This window comes from Lolium rigidum, chromosome 5 (genome assembly GCF_022539505.1).
Source record: "Lolium rigidum isolate FL_2022 chromosome 5, APGP_CSIRO_Lrig_0.1, whole genome shotgun sequence".
Classification (NCBI taxonomy): domain Eukaryota; kingdom Viridiplantae; phylum Streptophyta; class Magnoliopsida; order Poales; family Poaceae; genus Lolium; species Lolium rigidum.
In genome coordinates, this window is record NC_061512.1 from 123816422 (window position 1) to 123835836 (window position 19415).

Sequence of the window (19415 nt, forward strand, 5' to 3'; positions counted from 1 at the left end):
AAGGGTCTGTTGAAGAAAGGACCACTTGACTTTATCATATGCTTTTTCAAAGTCCATCTTGAGTATTACCCCGTTCAAATTTTTGCGATGCATCTCATGAATTGTTCATGTAAGGTGACCACCCCATCTAGGATGTTTCTACCTTGCATAAAAGCGGTCTGAGAAGGACGCACCACTTTATCTGCCACGGAATTGAGTCGAATGGTAGCAACTTTTGTGACAATCTTGAAACAAACATTTAGAAGGCATATTGGTCTGTATTGCTGGATCCGTTCAACGTCAGTAACTTTTGGTAAAAGAATAATTTCACCAAAATTGATACGGAACAGATCCAGTTGGCCGTTATGTAATTCGTCAAACAGGTCCAATAGGTCTAGCTTGATAATGTCCCAAAAGGTTTGGTAGAACTCAGCCGGGAAACCATCGGGCCCTGGTGCCTTGTTGTGTTCCATTTGAAATACCGCTTTTCTTATCTCCTCCTCGGAATAAGGGGTGGTAAGAATGGCGTTTTCTTCGGGAGACACTTGGGGGATATCATCAATCCTGGATTCATCCATGGATACATCTGAATCCTTCGGGGCACCAAAAAGGCCTTTATAGTAAGAAGTAATATAGGACTTTAATTGGTCCTGACCTTCGATCAGTCCCTCATCTTGAACCAGAGAGTGAATGAGTTTCTTTCTATGTCGACCATTGGCAACACTATGAAAGTATCTCGTATTCGAATCTCCTTCTAGCAAGAACTGGGATTTAGATCTCTGGTACCATTTGAGTTCCTCCTCACGAAGTAAGCCTACCAACATAGCATTGTACTGACTTTTAAGTTCAATCTCATGCGTTGTCAGTGGACGTACTTCAGCAAGAGCCTCTAATGCATCAATATCAGATGATAGAGTGAGTTTCTCTTTTTTCAGCTGTCCCGACATTTTCCTAGCCCACCCTCCAAGGTATCTACACATGGAGCGTAATTTATTATTCCACCTTTGGATTGGGGTGTTCCCAGCGACGGGTTTGTCCCAAATAAATTTAACCATATTCGAAAAGCCATCTCGATTAAGCCATCCAAGTTCAAATTTGAACGGACGTCTACGTGGTGGCAAGGGTGTACCAGTAGACAACAGAATTGGGGCGTGATCTGACAAAGCTTCAATCCGAGGAAGAACCCGTACTGATACTAGAGGGAATTTAAATTCCCAGTCTGAGTCCATCAATACACGATCCAACTTCTCGTAAGTAGGCTCGGGGAGACTATTCGCCCAAGTGAATTGTCTCCCGCCCATTGAAACCTCTCTCAAATCTAAACTGTCAATGACAGCGTTGAATAAGAAAGGCCAGTGGGTGTCAAATCTGCCCCTACTCTTCTCATGAGGGTATCTAAGCAAATTAAAATCCACGCCTATGATGATAGGGTGTGGATTGTCCTTCGCTAGATTAACCAACTCCCGGAGAAAAGCAGGCTTATGAACATCCTGGGCAACACCATAGACCGACACCAAACTCCATATGAAATTATCGGACTTATTCCTGATGTGAAGCTTAATATGAAAGTCACCTCCAGAATTATCCAAAATTTCCATGGTTGTAGTTCGAATGCCAACTAATAGGCCACCAGAACATCCCCGAGGCGGGCGGGATACCCAAGCAAAGTCTTCCCCGCATAACAGGCGATTTAGAAAACTTGTCGAGTAATTCCGTTTGCCCGTCTAGGAGATGGCAACAAAATCTAAAACATGTTCCCTAATGCTTTCAGCGATGTGTAAGTGTTTAGCCAAGTCTTTCAGACCTCTGCTATTCTCAAACATGTCATTCATTTGGAAACAATTGGAGATTTAGTCACCTTAGCCTTTTTATTAGGCCATGCATTACGTTTAATGGATGAAAGTCTTGATTTACGCTCAGCCGCTTGTAACTCAATACAAGAGCCCAGAGCGGTATCATCTAGACCGACCTTCGATACCTCTCCAACTAGGTGTGAAAGAAGCTGTCCGTCTGAGACGGCATACGCTTCCTCCTCATCCTCGTCAGAAAAAGAGGTATCCGACTTACTCGAAAGCGTAGGAGTAAATTTGAGTCTATCAAACTCCATACGCCTCAGAGCGTTAGCCGAAATAGAAATAGAACTAATAGAAGAACCCAACGAAAGACCCACATTATGCAACTTGGAAGCCATAAGCGGTGTTGGGAAAGTTAAAAAAGACTTAGAACTATTAATAGTACCTGAGAAGTCAAGGTTTGACTCCGCCTTGTGATGCATGGCTCTTTCCATGGAGTCTTCATCCGTCGTCGTCGCCCCATCGGTGCCGACCCCATGGCGGGAACTTCGGCGAATGGGCAAGACCGCCGAGGCGCCCAAGGCCCGAGAAGCAGTGGCAGCCGTAGGGAAGGTGATAGACGTAGACCCTCCCCTAGCAGGCTCCACCCGAGGGAGGCTCGCAGCGCCCACAGCAGGGGACGGTGGCACCATGGCGTCGGCCATGCCCGTGGCCGCCCTAGGCGACGCCGGGTGCCCCGCCAGGCTCGGCGACGGGGGAGGTGGGTACACCTCTACCGCCGCAGCAGCTTGAGGATGGCTGGCCGACCGGGCAGCCGTAGCACCAGCGGAAGTAGGCGCTGGCAGTAGGGGCGTGGTCAGTGTAGAGCCCCCACCAGCAACGGACGTAGGAGAAGCTGGCGCCTCGGCCTCTGCCCGGCGAGGTGAAAGCGAGGATGTCCGAGGGGGTAAGGGTGAATAAGACCCCCCTCGCGGCACCACCACTCCCGTACCCGAACCAACAGCCGCATCCTCCCCGGAATGCGCACCCGCGTGTACGGCCGTGGCAGCCGCAGCCCGTCTCGCCGCCGCAGGAGTAGTACGGGCGAGAGTACACACCCTTCCTCTGGCTGGCCTGTCCGAGCGAGAGTGGTCCACGGCAATCCCAGGAGACAAAGAAGAACCAGAAGATACTGCATGTAGCGCCATACGCAAATCATCCGCCGACACACGAGGAGTAGCCGCTGCAAAAGACTAAGCCTCCAAAAACGGACTAACTGCCCGCAGCCTCTTCACTGCCTCAATAGCATGTGGCGTCTGCGGGTTAGGATTAAAAGGCGTGACCGCAAACACAGGTGCCATAGCATGAGTAACCCCAGGCGCTGAAGAGCTAGATCCTCCCTGCTGAACCTGTGAAGTCCCAGAAGCTGAAGGCCCCACTCTCGGCTCAGAGGTATCCATAGCATCATCCCCACCATCTGTAGCACCCTCATCACCCTCGTCAGGATCATCTCTCTTTACCCAAACCAAAGGAACAAAATCCGGCTCCGGAATATAATCTGCAGGCTCTCGGCGGAAGCGGAACTCAAAAGTCTTAAACTTAACCATATCATCTGCTTTAGCTATCGGGCGTGCCTCATCAGAAGGGTCCCCTAGAACCCCAGCCTGAAGCATGGCCACCTGAATACGCACCACTGCCCTTGCGTCTCAGACTAACAAGATCCACATCAACAGTCTTCCCAACAATAGAACCAACAACCCACAAACCCAGAAAGTGTCGCAGCGTATGAGGCACTCCATCCACGTGCAGCTACACCTTCTCGAGTTCAGCCTTGTGAGGAACCTCTGCTGACCGCCAAATAGATATGGAGATAGAGGAGCTGAAGGAAGGCACCCCCACCTGAATACCATCAATTCTATCAAGATCATCGAAGGAAGGAACTGAAACCAAGAACTGCATATCACTGTGAGGAACCGCCTCCCACTTCCAATTGGGATGGTCAGAACACCGGCGAGCCACCTGCTTAGCAACCACATCTGCAGGTACTACATCACTAGTAACCACCACAAGAGCAATAGGCGACTGAGTCAGGGCAAGATCATCATTAACCACAGAGTCCGGAAAAGCAGTAAAATAAGTCTCCAGAAGGCCAGACCCAGAAACAAAAACAGACGGTCGCGGCAACTTAAGAACAGGGCAACGAGCTGTGGGATGGGCCTTCTTATCACAAATATAACAGTAGTGATCCACCTTGCAGTCCTTCATAGCATGCGAATTATCAGCACATTTCCAACACCTTACACTCTTTTTGGACTTACCAGCTGGATTGACAACCTCTGCCGCCTGCACAATCGCCCCCGTATGAGGCGCCAAAGACTGTGACTACTGAACCAAAGGTAACTGAGGCACTGATGGCTGATGTGGCGGTACATACACGCCCTGCCCTGGCTGAGACTGAACAGGTAGCTGCTGAAACTGTGAAGAGAACTGTCCTTGCTGCTCATACCCAGACGGAATATAGGGGAACTGGTACATGTGATGATGACCTTGCATCGGAGCCATCGAACCCTGAGACACATAGCCCTGCTGCTGCGAGGAAGGCTGGCCGAGAGACTGAGCACCAGCGGTGATAACCGCCCCTCCCTGGGCCATCGTGGGCGGCACCGTCTTCTTCTTCTTCTTCTTCTTCTTATTCTTGTGTTTCCTGGCAGCGTTCTGAGACTGTGCTTGAGGTATGGTAGAAGGCTGAGGCATCAACGGTCTTTGAGGCATGACCGCCCCCACATGAACATGACCCGTGGGTTGTGGGAAATACAACCGCGACGGTAGCATCGGCCCAGCAATAGGCGCATCCGCATGATGCGGTGTACCAGCCCTGGCCACCAGGTGAAGAGGGGCTGCAGCAGGGGCAGTAGGTCTCGGGGCACTCTGGGCACTCTGGGCCGAAGGACCGGCGAAGGGAGGCCGCACGGGTGGGATTCCTTCCGGAACAGGCATCCGAGCCGTCCCCCCCAGGTCGGCCGAGCCAAGGCCGGTACCCCGAGGCGGAGGAAAACCACCACGCTGCTGCTGTCCCGCCATCACCGCCGGCGGACAAGCAGCAACCTCTGCGAAGGTGGGCGGCCGGAACGGCGACCACCCCCGATGGAGGACGGCGGAAGCCCCCTTGCATCGAAGCCCTTGACTCGAGGGCGTGGACGGGCTTGGAGGCGACCGAGGCGGGGTCGAAGAAGACCTTGGCGACCGGGGCGAAGAGCTTGACGAGGAAGCAGGGAACGCCGGCAGCCGAGACGAAGAAGTAGGCGATGGATGTGAAGACCTTGACGGGAGCGGATGGAGAGAAGCCGATGTTGACGAGCCTCCAGGCGGCGATGAAGCTGCCGGCAGATGAGAGGATGGGGCGGGTAGTAGCGCTGCCGATCCCAGGGGCGGAGCAGACGACAGAGGTGTGGATGACACAGACGCGGACGACGGAGGCGGCGGCTGCGAGCGATCGATCGATCGTTGACCGTAGCGTCGAGTCCACCCAGAGGAAACGTAGCACTTGGCCCAGCCCGGCCCACGAGAACAGAGGTCGGGCCCCACCAGCATGCATGGACGCAGGTAACCGTCCCCCTGACTCCGCGCGAACGGAAACGGACGGAGCGACGTCCGCCGACGAAGACCTGACCTCAGCCGCCGCCGCGATGAACTGGCCGAGCACGGCAGACGGCGAGATGCGACGCGGGGGGACAGGACCCCGCCAGGTCCCTGCCCGAACCTTCCGCGATAGCCTAAGGCCAGGGGTCGAGCTGGACGCATGACGACGTCCTCCAACTGCCGGCGCCTCACCCTTCTCGTCGGAAACTGCCGGCGACGCTCCCGCACCACCCTGTCCATCCCTGCACAGAAGAGTAGACAGCTTACCTGCGCTCGCCGCCCGCGAGGAAGACTCCCAAACCCTAGACGCCGGAGTAGGAAAGCCCAGCTCCGACCAAAAGTCGGCGGCCATCTCCTCGTCCGATCTACTACCTCTCCGCACCAGCGTCGACCACTCCGGCGCCCTAGGAGATCCAACAACCTCCATGGCCGCGTTATAGGGAACGTCGGAGTCGCAGGATTCATCGGAGTCGGAAGATGCATCTTCCACGAGGACTTCAAACGCGTCGGCGCATCCCACCGGAGGCACGGTGACGAGCTCACCCAGCTGTCCAGGGACGAGAGTCTTGCGCCCACGCCGCCCCACGGCCAAGTCCGGCGGGATCGAGGTCTCCGCCGTCGAGTCGGCCTCAACGGTCATCTCCCGCCTCACCTTCGCCTATGCATGGTTCAGTCTAGGAAAATAATTATATTCTCGAACATTGTGTTTCAGGTTTTTTCTACTGCCTTTGGTTACAGTGGAATCTCAATTTGTAATATGAACTACTTTCTTTAGGAATATATTTCAGTACACATGTTTCCTACTGCTCTGAACAAAATAATAACATAGCCATGTATTAAGGATTTGGGATTTGCTATTCTTCTACAGATCAGATAGGATTAGATCACCAGATTCAAGTTAATTCGCATGGTAAAAAAAAAGCATGATCAAATACTTTGCTTGAGAGTTTTTTCAGCATAGTGACCAGCAACGAACTTGCTAACCTTTGTTACACAACCGTGGAGAATTATTAGCATGCCAAAGTTCTAAGGAGCAAAATAATATTTCGAGATAGAATCAAACTGAGTAGAACGTGGGTATGACTGAGGTCTGAAACTCTAACTAAAAGTAAGAAATTCACCTTCATTTGGTATCCTGGGACTTATTGATTGAAGGAGGCATGGTGATATACCTCTTATAATCCAGCGTGCTGCAGCAATCATTCCACCCTAAGACTTACTCTCTGACACTATCTCAGCTACCTTATATCCACCTCGAAGCATTGCAACTATTTTTGAAAATTAGCTAAATGGGGTTGACGCTAGGTATAAAATGCTTATCCGGGTGGGCGCGAGCTGTTGTATGGTCGCTTTGGCTATGTAGAAATGACAAAGCTTTTATTGACAAAAATTCTTCTCCCTTGCATGTTGTTTACCGCATTACCGCTTTGCACCGTTCATGGTCGCCATTCCACGTTTGGAGGACCGCGACCTCTTTACGGAGGTGTCTACACGATTGGAGAACACAGCGAAGGAGTTTATTTTCCAACATGGGTGGCAGCATAATAGGCGTATTGAGGCCAATGAAGCTTAATTAGCCAGGACCGTCACCTATTTTTATCGTTCATCTCGGAGTACTTTTTTGAACAATTTGGATATTTAAACGGCTATGCGCATCTTAGTTATGTAGAGGCTGGGTGTAATGCTTAGAACTTTTTTGAATAATAAAGCACCCTTTATTGAAAAAAATCTCAGCTAGCAGCCTGATTTCAAGCGTCACCATGGGCACATTTGGTAGCCTGGCCTCATCTTGGCTCGCATCGGCCCAGCAATTTTTGGCCCGTTTGGTTATCCGGCCTCGCCCACGTTCTTGCAGGAACCGCTTCTCAAAGCACCCTCGGGCCAGGTCCTGGAGGAACGCCCGGTTCGGCCGTTTCTAGCGAGCCACCTCGTTCCGGCAGAACTCGAGAATGCCGCGTTCCCGCAGAACCACCACGGGAGATGGCGCGAGCACGCGCGGGGCGGAGGAATCTCGGCGGGATGAATTCGGTCACCGTGCTTGAAATTTCGCCACCGTATATAGGGGCGGCTCTCTCACCGCCAAATCGAAATCCCCCATTTCCCCCAATTTCGAGCTCATCCACCCTTCCCGATCTAGCGACATGGCCGGCTCTTCCTCACCCGCACGGTCAGCGAGGCTTGCGGTGGCTGACGAGGTATCAACTCGTCAATGCCTACTGATTGTAGACTTAGGGTTTCGAGGAAAATAGAGGGCGAGTAGAACTTGAAGGTTGTCAGACGAACAAAGGCGTCAAACTAAACAAAACATGGTGGCTAGGGTTTGCAATGATTCGATCTTTATTTCGACACTGGCTTCACCTCGGTGAAGCCGAGGCTTTTCCGTGTCGCACAAGTATAAGTTATCGGGCCGCGCTGGTCCTTTCTTTACATTGTACAAGTTTCCTATAATAACTCTGCTTTCCTAATCCGAACATCTTCGTCCTTCTTGGCTTCCGAACCTTCATGTCCATGGGCCTTCTGTTCCAATCATAGACCAGGAGTATACATGCGACATGCCACTTAGGCATACCTATGTCAGCAGTGATGGGGGCTGTGGTGGTGGCTACTGGCCGCGAATGGTCGTCTTCTTCCTCTGCATCGATGACTTCGGTTGTGGTAAAGCTTCTGCAAACCCTAACCTTAGATCTAGATCTTGTGGGTACAGGGGGTCTGAACGAATTCATTGTAGGACATTCCTTCGTCCCCGGTCGAGGTTGTGGAGGTTGTGTAGGTTGCATCTGACTCTACCACTGGGATGCTGGTGATGCCTGCATCTTCGCCGGGGTCCTGCTTCCCCGCCCTCGGTGCTGCCTGTGGCTCCTCTGACTGTAAGGCCGCTCTTACTTTTCTCGCTCTTCAATGATGTGGTACTGCTTAAGGATGTGTATGTGGTACTGGTAGTTCATTGATGTGGTAATTGTAAGGGTACATTGCCCTTGTGGTTTTGGTAATTAATGACAACCCCTATGGACTAATGTTTGCATTGAGTTTATATGAAGGAATATTCCATAGATACTACTTGTAGTCCATGTGTTGGATTTAAGTATGGATGCCATGAAGATAAAAGATATACCTTGAGTATTGGCATCAAGATCATCGATTTGAAGACATATATGTGATATGATCAAGAAGAAGAAATGAAGATGGAGTTCTTATGTGGAACTCAATATTAGCCATGCTCTAGCTTATGTGTTAAGCAATGAATGATCACAATTTGTCGGGGTTCTATTTGTCGTTATCTTTCCAACAAAATTAGTTTCATGTAAATCGGAGTTTGGGAGCATTTTTTATTTTAAAAGAAAAGTAAAAGGTTTTTCAAGGGGTCCCGAAATCCGGCCTACCGCCCGGCCTCGCCGAGCCCCCACCAGCCTGCCCGGTGGGAACCGGTTGCTGGGCTCGTGCCCACTGGGCCCGCTCCAGGGGTCTCCCAACCCATGTACGGCACCACGCCCGGTGGGCCGCCGGACCGGCCGGCCTAGCGCCCGGTCGACCGGCCCCTCCGCCCGTTGGGCTCTTTTGGCTGCTGTCGGCCTGCTGCACCCCGTCCGGCATGTTGGTCGGCGCTGCCGGCCTGTGCGTCAGCCTGTCCGGCGCCTGGCTCGGTGGACCGGCAGTCTGGGCTGATTTTTCTGCCCGTTTTCTCACCCAACGGTTCTATTTTTCCTGAGACTATAAATAGGCCTTCTTCCACCTTGGGATGGGTAAGTTCTTCCACTCTCTCTTCTCCACTGTTGCCTTTGAATAACTTGCCCTATCTCTTGATTCCCCCCATGATTCTTGCTCATTCTTGAGGGATCTAAGAGAGGAGATCTAGATCTACAATCCCCACCAATTCATTTCTCCTCTAAGTGAGGGAAACCCTTTGGATCTAGATCTTGGAGTCATTTGTTGATTTCCTCCATTGTTCTTCCTCTTTAATATCATCCTAGCCTTTGCTGCTTTGGTGGGATTTGAGTGTGAAGGACTTGAACACCTTTGGTGTTCTTGCTTTGCATCATTTCATAGTGTTGAGCTCTCCACCACGATTAGTTCGGGTGAGAGACCGTGAGCTTGTTACTCTTGGAGGGTGACCTCCTAGTTGGCTTGGTTGGTGTCCTGGTGACCTCTTCGTGGAAGATTGTGAAGAAGCCCAGGCTTCTCCTTCGTGGAGCTTGTGAAGTGATTGTGGAGCTTGCCATCTCCGGAGTGGAGGAAAAGCTAGCCATAAGGAAAGGGCTATTCCTTCGTGGGATAGGCTCGGAGAAGAAGGTGAGCTTTCGTGGCGTTGAAAAATTCTTCGTGGGATCCCACCTCTCCAAATGTGACGCACCTTCTTGCAAAGGAAGGACACGGGAATACATCTTCGTCTCCGCGTGCCTCGGTTATTTCTATACCTGAGCTTACTTTCCTTTGTGATATCCATCGAGCTTGAAGTACTTATTATATCTTGTTATCACTTGTTGTTCATATATATATTGTGCCTATCTTGCTTAGATCTAGTTGTTGTTGTTGTTGCACTTAGTTGAGCCTAGCATATTTAGGGTTTGTGCGTGTAAAATAAACATTAGTTTAATTTTGCATTCTTACAAGCAAAATCCGTATGAGTTTTTAAACGCATGTTCACCCCCCTCTAGGCGACATCTCATCCTTTAAGTAGTGCTTAAGGGTATGGATGTGGTAGTGGTAGTTCATTGATCTGCTAGTGTTTGTCATGTAGGCGATCATACCATTGGGCTCCCCTGATCTTTCTGCTCCTACTGTCAATGTTGAGCAATGTCAGATTTCAAGCAAACCAGCCATGGTTTGGAAACCTGAGATTTCAGAGTTTACAACTGGTTTGTTCAGCTCGTCCGTAGCGGCGTCTGTTTCAACATGGGATTCAAAGAGTAGCATATGAAGAAGGTAGATGCTGATGTTCTTGCATTCGCTGGCATACATGTGACCACTCTTCAGCTCTACAACCACATCAGAAACTGGAGGACTAAGTGGAGCGTCATACTGAAGATGAAAATCGATCGCATTCTGGACTGGAGCAAAGATGGTTGTTGCTTCTATGCTGCTGATGAAGATACAGTGGACGAGTACATTCAGGTAGTAAACCTCATTGAGTTCCTTCATAGATCTGTATGCGAATGTCGTCTGCACTAACATTTGTTCCACGTGGATTGCAACGCTACCCGAGGAACCGTCCGTACGTCGGGACCCCGATCACGAACTATGCTCAGATGAAGACGATCTTCACGCCCCGGTTTGTCTGCAAGGCGCAACTGTTCCAACCTAACTTGCTGGTCAGGGCAATCGACTTCATTGCAGACAACAAAGAAGTGTATGCCGAGTACCGTAAGCTGCAGCCATTGGAGAGGAGGAGCTGGCTTAGGACCTGGCTTCGCAAGCAGTTTCCTGCTTAGTGCTTATGCATCCTTGGTTATGATCTGCCGATTTTGGGAGGTGGTCTCGTATCCCTCCATTAGCTAGGACTTGCTTGAACCTGATCCCCCGTCTGTAATGATGAACTTGCTTGAGGTGTGTGATGAACCTGCGATGCATCACGAAGTATAGTTGCTTCGCCCGTGATGCATCGTCCACTAAGTAGTTGTTGTGTATTATCAACACCTTTTGTGACGAACTGAATCTGTTGCGTGTTGCAATTCAGTTATTAGCAGTGCTGGGTAAGCTCACCACTCTAAGGGAAGGGGTTACCACAGCTCGCTCATATCTGCAACCAAATAGGGTGTGGGCTGCACGAGTAGGGAAGGAAGTTGTGCATGCATCCAAACAATGGGGCCTAGCCTCCCTCTCCGGCATAGAAAAGGCCGTTCAGGCTACCAAACGACCCGCGTTTCATGGCCCATGGCCCATTCGCGACCCGCTGGAAGGCCCATCTCGCTGGTGCAGTGGTGCATGAATTCCATGCAGGCTACCAAACACGCCCCATGTGCATGGCCTCCATCACGCAAGGAGTCCCCTAGTTCCGGAACTCCCGCAGGAATGCGTTGCAACCAAACCGAAGGAGTGGGAAGTGGATAACGGAAATCAGTGAGAGGAGGAAGTTTGAGATGTGTGAATAGGGCAAAGCAGGGAAAGGTAGCTTACTGGCTCGTTGTTGGTAGGGACATAGCTTGCCCGATTAATCCAGCGATGTCGTGCTTTGAAATACGTAGCAGGCAACAGTGCTAGCCGTCGAGCGTCCCCACGGTAGACCAGCTGTTGGGCCGGAGTCGCCTTACAGGTGAGGTCGGAGTTGCGTCGGCGGAGACGACCGTGACACCCGAGCAGGACACATGCCCATCACTCTTATCGGGCATACCTATGATCCACGACCCTACCTATGGGTAAGGAATGAGACCCATGCCCAAACCCATCGGGCAACCCGATCCTATCGGGCAACCCATCGGGTACAAAAAATGGAGAGTTTGATGCAACCAAATATTTAGAACACATCGGCACATTGTTGGGCTGCCAGGACGAAGAGTGGTGTGTTCCCGTTCATGGCTTTGTGACTGCAAGTAGTACTAATATGCACATGTTTGGTGTTTGGATACAAGAGATTTGTGTGTAAACGATGTATATTGTCTACATGTATAATGTATGTGTATCATAGCGCATGTACCATACAAAATAATTCAATTGACTCTAATATGATTGTATCTAGACACATTTTAGTTCTAGATACATCCATATTGAAGTCAATTAATATGAATCGGAGGGAGTAGTAATATTAATCGGGTGACCCATCGGGCAACCCGTGGGCATATACTGATACCCATGTCCGATCCACGACTAATCGGGTTGCCCATGGGTCGTTTCCATGGAACATCGAGACCCATACCCTACCCATTCGGATCGGGTGCTCATAGGCAGACATATCCATGGGTCGAAATGCCGGCTTGAATCGGTAGTAGCGGTTCTAGCACATACCGTTTTTAGCGACATGAGGCCGACTATAATTTCTCGAATGTTGATCCAATATCACTGGTACAAGTGATCAATTAACTTCTATATGGATTTAGTTTCTTGTATTGACATGATATCATAGTCCTGCTAGATATAATTTTGAGCCCGTTTAGACGAAACATCTTGTATTGACATGATATCAAAGTCATGTATTGTTAGGATTTTTGACTTTCTGATAATGTCTTCAAAACCCTTATTAAGTTAAATTGTACACTATTGCTAGGAAGTAGTTAAGCAAAGAAAGTAATAAAATAGAGTTTGCCAGTCCATGTCGTTGATCCATCTCAAAGATGGGTTCGCGGAATACAGGACAGCGACCTCTATGACGTGTTTTTGTGCGTGCTGAGGGTTTGTTAGACCTGTTGTCCTTCTTACTCGTCAATGGGCTGCTTGGTGAGGCTTTCGGGTTTCTTTTTAGATAATGTGCTTTGGTGTGATGTCAGACCTGTTCTTGACCACCCCCTTCATTAGCAGGTGGAGCAAACTATTGCTAGAATTGTGGTTTCGAGAAAATCTTTATATTCTTCTTGTAAGTCTCTGTCGAATAAAATAATGTAACAAATAGATACACCTGGGCATTCCTCAGGCCGGGCCGGGTTTCAGGCCGGGTCCGAAAAAGCCCGAACTGAAATTCCCAGGCCCGAGCCCGGTCCGGCCCAACCTTCGGGCTTACAAATTAGGCCTGAACTTGGCCCAAACTACCAAAAGTCCCACCCGGCCCGACAAGCCTGGCCCGAACTAGGTTTAAACTGTGTTTATGCAAGCCCGAACCCGGCCCGGCCTGACCTTCGGGCTCCAAAATCAGGCCCGAACCCGGCCCAATGTGCAAGCCCGAGCCGGCCCGGGATTTTCGGGCCGGGCCGGGCTGCCCATGCCCAGCTGTAGTTTGGATCAAGAGTCAGGGTAAAACCTCCATTTGGGAAAAAAAAGTGGGCAACTTTGCCAGTTTTGAAATAGATTTCCTTGTGAAAACTTCATCAGCGAAAACTGGAAGAAAATACTTGGGGCACGTTCAAGACTCTGCCTGTAATGCCCGGACCCACACGTCAGCCTGGAGAGCAGGCGTGGCAGCAACTCACACGACCTGGCCCCCTCCTCTTCCACGAATAGCCAGCCATACGGATCACGACCAGAAGAAATCGGTAGCGGCGAGCCAGACCAACGCAAACCCAAATCCCAAATTCGAGCTGCCCACTTCTCCCAAAGGTAAGATCCACTCACGAGATCTCTGAGCTAGATGACCCAGATCGGGTTTCGCCAGCAGATTTCCTCATTCTTTCTTTCTGATTTTTCTTCGTGGGATCGATCTGATTCAAATTCAACCAGATGGCGGCGATCTGGGTGGCGCTGGCGGTGATGCTGGTCGCCACTGCTCAGGTGGCGGCGGCTGGCCCGGTTACGGCGCCGGCCTTCCTCTGGGCGCCCAAGAACTACGGGTAAGTAGCTGAACCGCCTCTCTGCTGAGTTCCTAACCTGGGAATCTGGGATCCCCTGCGTTAGATGCGATACTTGTTTGATAAAGCTGGATGAATTTAGCCTGTAATTACGCTTTGCTTCTGAAACTGTTGCAAGTTGGTGGATTGATGCATGATTCACCTGACGCATGTATTACTGCTCTTCTCCCCCTGAAATTGCTGTACACCTTGTTCGTTTCTGCTCACATGAAATCGATATAGGCCTATAGGGTGGTTCAGCGCATGAGATAGCCAGCTCAAGTATGTTCCTCTAGGATCATACCTTGCGTGTTGTGGAAGAACACGCATCATTGTAAGGCAATGATCGCGACACGTCAAGTCGATATCTACATTGTCACAATGGATCTATACCTGCTGCATTGTTCCCCAACCATAATTTGGTTTGTGTCCACACATTGAACTCTTGAAAAATCAGTCTCTATATCTTGACTGTGCAAAATTTATTCTCTCGCGCTTGTGAAAAGATTCAGATTGCGGAGTGAGTAGGGTGGTTGGAAGAAATTTTTATCCTACCCCGCTAATGGAAAGCTGGAAGATTGATGGTATTTGGTGATGCAACCACCTTACGTAGAACACGTTACAGTTTGTTCATGTAGACTACTAAGAATACCGATCTAATGAGTATAAACACCGGAAGAACAATGTCTGTTGTCGGGATCAGGACTCTTATGCGGTGTAGAACTATTGTTCAACTTGTATGCATGGCTATCCCTCATGTTCTGTTGAAGTTGGGAGCGTACTAGCATCAGTTGGGTTGAGGGGAAGATTTTACTTTTGATGTTGGCATGTTGTGTAGTGTATATTGTGAGGCTTCTGTCCAATATCTTCGTCTGCCTGATAACTGAACTACAAACGTGTAGTTCCTTTTTTCTCTGTTTCTTGTGGAACGTCTCTGGCGTCATTGCGAAGAACTTGAAGCCCAGAGTCCCATTAGATAGAAAATGGCCTTTTCCATACGCATCCTTATCCTGAGGATAGTACTCCCTCCATCCCATGAAACATGTCGAAGCTTTGTAAAAATTCGGATGTATCTAAGTACTATTTAGTGTCTAGATACATTCAAATTTAGATGAGTCTCAGACAACTTTAATGGGATGGACGGAGTGCATCGTTGGTGTAATGCATCCAAGGCACTATCCGCCACCTCGGTTACATGCTACTCTTTGTTGTGCTTAGCGCAGATGATGCATATGCATCTCATACAACTCCATTGAACTAGATCGCATGTTGCTCCTTGTTGTCCTTAATGCACTTGATGCGCTTGTACATTTTCGGTGTTCCCTAACCAGTCTCGGGGACTTTTGGTTACTTGTTGACTAGTTTCAAATTTTATGTTGTTCATTTAGTGGCTGATTATGCATTCAGTTACTTGATAACCAAATGCAGTTTGTGTGTTCATATTTTTATACATGTTGACCTTCCAGTTATAGAAGTTTACAAAACATTACCTTCATCTTCAGTCTTAGTTCTGATGATAGCTGAACCACAAGCTAGAACAATGGTATTTTCCTCTTATGTATCCTCGCCTGAGAATAACACATCATTGTTGTAATGCATCCAACACACTACCTGCTACCTATATCACATGTTGCTTTTTTGTTCTTAGTTTTGATGCATATTTATATCTCATGCAACTCCACTGAACTAGGTCACATTTTGCTCCTTGTTCTCAGTGCATCCTCATGCATGCTGTACATTTCCGTTGTTCTCAGTCATACTCTGGGTTTTTGGATACTTGTTGACTAGTTCCAAATTTACCCTGCTCATTTAGTGGTTGATTATGCATTCAGTTACTTGATATTGAAATACAATTTTATGGGTCCATTCCTTTTGTACATGTTGACCTTCCAGTCGTAGTAGTTTACCTAACATAAGCTTTATCTCCAGACTCAGTTCTAGTGAGGCTAAAGAAGTTGTCCACTATCAGACACTCTCCCCAAAGAGCTTAGCTAAATCTGTTCTCGAGGAAGGTGGCTGGTCTAACTTGGTGGTGAGTTCCCCTCTTATATCCCAGTTGGAGTTTAATTTGACATCCAACTGTATTGAAATATGAGTCCCTGTTATGATGAACTTTAAACAATTCTTAATCTTTTGGTTTTGTTGTCAGTGTTCAAAGGATGGTCCTCAAAAGAATGTTGATGTTGCAGTTCTTTTTCTTGGATCAAAGGTACATTTTTGGCTCCCATCCGTTTGGTCTTTTCATCCTTTGGGTATTTACTAGTTGCACTAAATCCACACTATATGGAAACTATCTCACAGATAATTGTTTATTGAAATACCTTATCGTCATGATAGATCGGATAGTTCTATTTGTCAATTCCAAGGGGCCATTAAAGTTCCAAAACTCCCCATGCTTCAATCTGTGTTGAATTTTTTCCCCTGCCTATAATATTTCTCATTGAATACGCTATCACCATTTTTGTTGCTTCTATGGACACTAAGCAATGACTAACGTTGTTCCTTCAGCTACAATCATCGGACATCTCTAAAGATAAACAAGCCGATCCAGCTTTAGCGGACACACTGAAGGTAGTCAGTCATTCTTGTTCACTCCTTTCCCTCAGTTATCATATATAGTTTTCTATGTTTTGTTAGTTTGCCATATGTAGGATTAATTTAAAACATAATAATTTTGAGCGCCTCTAATATATATGCCTTTTACCAGCTATCATTCTCAAGCTCTGAGCTTTCCATGGCATTTCCTTATGTTGCCATCTCAGAAGATGAAGCATTAGAGAACTCATTGCTCTCTGGATTTACTGAGAATTGTGAGGATGGCTCCCGAGGATATCACATCACATACACTGACACATGCGCTGCAAGCAGTGAAAGTATGAAGAAACATTCGAGCGTGGATTCCATTCAAGTAAGTTATTTTGTATAGAAAAGTGCTTATTTTGATATTAAACGTATATTCACTGTGTATTGACATCATATGCATTCCAGGACTTGGTCAAGTCACGGATGGGAAACAACCCAACTGGACAGACTGAGCTAATTGTCTTCTGTAGTGGCGGTTTCAAGGACAATGTCAAATCAGAAGGTTGGTTTAAGTAAACTTGGTTTGGTTCCTTCACCTTCAGTTGAGCAACTTTAACCTGTGTTTTTGCTCCCTACAGGGGAGTTGCTTTCGGAGGTGGTTTCTGTGCTTAACAAGTCTGGGGCTAAATATTCGATCCTGTATGCTTCGCAACCCTATGGTTTGTTGGAGAACACTTCCGAACTGCCATTGGCCAGGTACCTTGCAGAGAAGACCAATGAAACTAAACCCATCCTAGAGAAATGCGATGGAGAGTGCCAACTAAAATCAACTCTCCTGGAAGGAGTTTTTGTGGTAAGTTGTTAAGAGTCTACTTTGTTATCTGTAACCTTTTCAACTTCTGGCATGTGTCTTCAGCTTGTTTATTCCTTCAATTGCAACTGCAAACTGTGCTTTTGAGTTCGTCCTCTTCACCTTTAAACTGCCTGCCTGTAGTTGATCACAGTTGTTTGTATCCTTGCATTATTTCCTCACACCTGTTTGTAGTTGGTCACAGTTGTTTGTATCCTTGCATCATTTCCTCACACTTGTGTAATCTGCAGGGATTGGTGCTGCTTATCATCTTGATCTCAGGACTCTGCTGCATGATGGGGATTGATACTCCATCAAGGTTCGAGGCTGCCCAGGATTAAACTTGAGCTGATTTTAAAGCAGATCAGATATGGATGGCCAGTGTTTCCCTGGTTTGCACTGTGGATATAGTTAGCTTCCTATTAAAAGGTGCATTGTGTATTTTTCCGACCCAAAACTTCAGCTTTCAGTGACCGATTTTTTGTTGTAATATCGCATTCCCATATCCACGGAGATCTGAGCCTTTGCAAACTGCTTCACGCGCAAGGCCTGTGTTGTAGTATCAGACCTGCTACCAGTTTTCTCTGTGCATAGCCTTGAATTGAGGTAGCCAAATAAGATGGTTGATGGCGCTGTCCATCTAATAAAATCTTTCTATTATTGTTCATTGCTTAATCAATAAACATACTGTATATTTCTTTGGTGATTGGGACACACAAGGCCACTTTTGGAGCATCGTTCCTTTTCTAGGTTGCGCCGCTGAGGATGTGTAACTGTCAGGTAGACTTACTGCGCAAGTGATTACATGATTGAGATTGGGGTAGTGATTGCGCTGCTTGCTTTGTTTAAAGACACAGTTTCTTGCTCTCCCTTTCGTCAATCTGTCCTTTGTGCTGCTAGGTCTTGCCTTGTCTTGGCTTAGCACTTAAGTCAGGAAAATTGTGGCATATAGGGCTTGTTCGGTTTTGTTCCTTTCCTAAATAATAACATGGAAACGCAGCAGAAATTTCGCAAGCATACGTTGCTTTCCTTCGTGTGCTTGCGATGATGCAACATTTTTTTGTCTTGACCAACAAATCCTCATAGTCAGGTCAGGCACACGCCAGTGTATATCCCATGATGATAGTATAATATCTATCCACTAGACTGACGTCCGCGACTGAATTTCCTTCGATAGTCTTGTACGGGTGATGTGCGACCGGTTTGGCCCATACGGCTATACATAGGCTGCCAAGTCAGTCCGTGCTGGTCTCCTGGGAGCCATGCCACAAGGTCTCTGCCCTGCAAAACATGACTTGGAAGAAAGGTCTTTGACATATGCTGACGGCAATACGCATCTATCTTTCTGAAACAAAGCGGCTTACGTACCAAGATCTTGGGAGGACGCGCATGGCGAGTCTGTCGTGTGCCATGCTCGGGCATCTACAGCTTATGATGGAGTATAGAATTGGAAGTGATCAGTGTCAGTGATTTCCTACTAATTACAGGGAGCACTCGTCGCCTGGTTCATGCACCAACTAGGAGGTACCTGTAGTATCTACGTATGATAAAATCGATGGGGGGTGCCAAGCTTAAAAACGTTCGATGTTGAGCTTGCATTTAGTCAGGATTTGTCTAAATACTAGTAGTAGCTAAAGGATTTTTTTTGTATTTTTGGAGGGGGTGCCATGACACCCATGACACCGCCCACTAGATATGCCCCTGGTACTTGGACTACAAATTCATAAAAGTTATAACATCTTATTATTCGGAACGGACTAATAAGTAGTACACTAACGATTAGGCGGGATCCCTCGCTTCCCATCGTCCGCTTCTTGCATTGTCCGGTCTATCCTCCGGATCCGGTGCGTCGCTTGCCGAGCAGAGAACATGCGATGCCTCGAGGGCGGGTGGGGGGTGGACGTGCCTCGCACATGCCTCTCCGTGTCCTTCTCTTCGACCGCCTCTCCCCCGCTTCTTTCTCCCATGCTCGATCGTGCCGACCTCGCTTCCCCGTCGCATGCTACCGCTCCGCCACCACTGCCTCCTAGGAACCCACCTCACCGTTGCTCCCCTCCCCTCCATCGACAACCTTGTATGCTACGGCACCGCCTCACGGGCTCAAGTTCCTCCGGCCGTTGCTCTAGCACGCCATCCTCATCGACCTTATCAAAGTCCTCCGGTGATCCCTGCTGCCACCAGTGCCACAAGAAACTGAATGCTGCAAGGGTGGGCCGCCGCTCCTACAACCGCTAGGCAACGATGCTA

The 19415-nt window shown here is 48.4% G+C and overlaps 1 protein-coding gene across 1 annotated transcript; it reads left to right on the forward strand.

Annotated features, from left to right (window-relative positions):
• The first annotated feature begins 13506 nt into the window (after nucleotides 1–13506).
• Nucleotides 13507–17835, forward strand: LOC124654535. Its single transcript, XM_047193532.1, has 9 exons — nucleotides 13507–13568; nucleotides 13689–13798; nucleotides 15725–15827; nucleotides 15945–16004; nucleotides 16304–16366; nucleotides 16503–16703; nucleotides 16784–16880; nucleotides 16957–17171; nucleotides 17420–17835. Exons 2-9 carry the CDS (start codon nucleotides 13689–13691, stop codon nucleotides 17507–17509), a joined length of 939 nt encoding a protein of 312 aa, XP_047049488.1. The 5' UTR covers nucleotides 13507–13568; the 3' UTR covers nucleotides 17510–17835.
• The last annotated feature ends 1580 nt before the right edge of the window (nucleotides 17836–19415 follow it).

Coding starts and splice junctions, on each gene's coding strand:
- LOC124654535 (XM_047193532.1), top strand. CDS start 13,689: ATGGCGGCGATCTGGGTGGCGCTGGCGGTGATGCTGGTCGCCACTGCT. Junction 16,881..16,956: donor GGACAATGTCAAATCAGAAG/GTTGGTTTAAGT, acceptor TGCTCCCTACAG/GGGAGTTGCTTTCGGAGGTG. Junction 17,172..17,419: donor TCCTGGAAGGAGTTTTTGTG/GTAAGTTGTTAA, acceptor TGTAATCTGCAG/GGATTGGTGCTGCTTATCAT.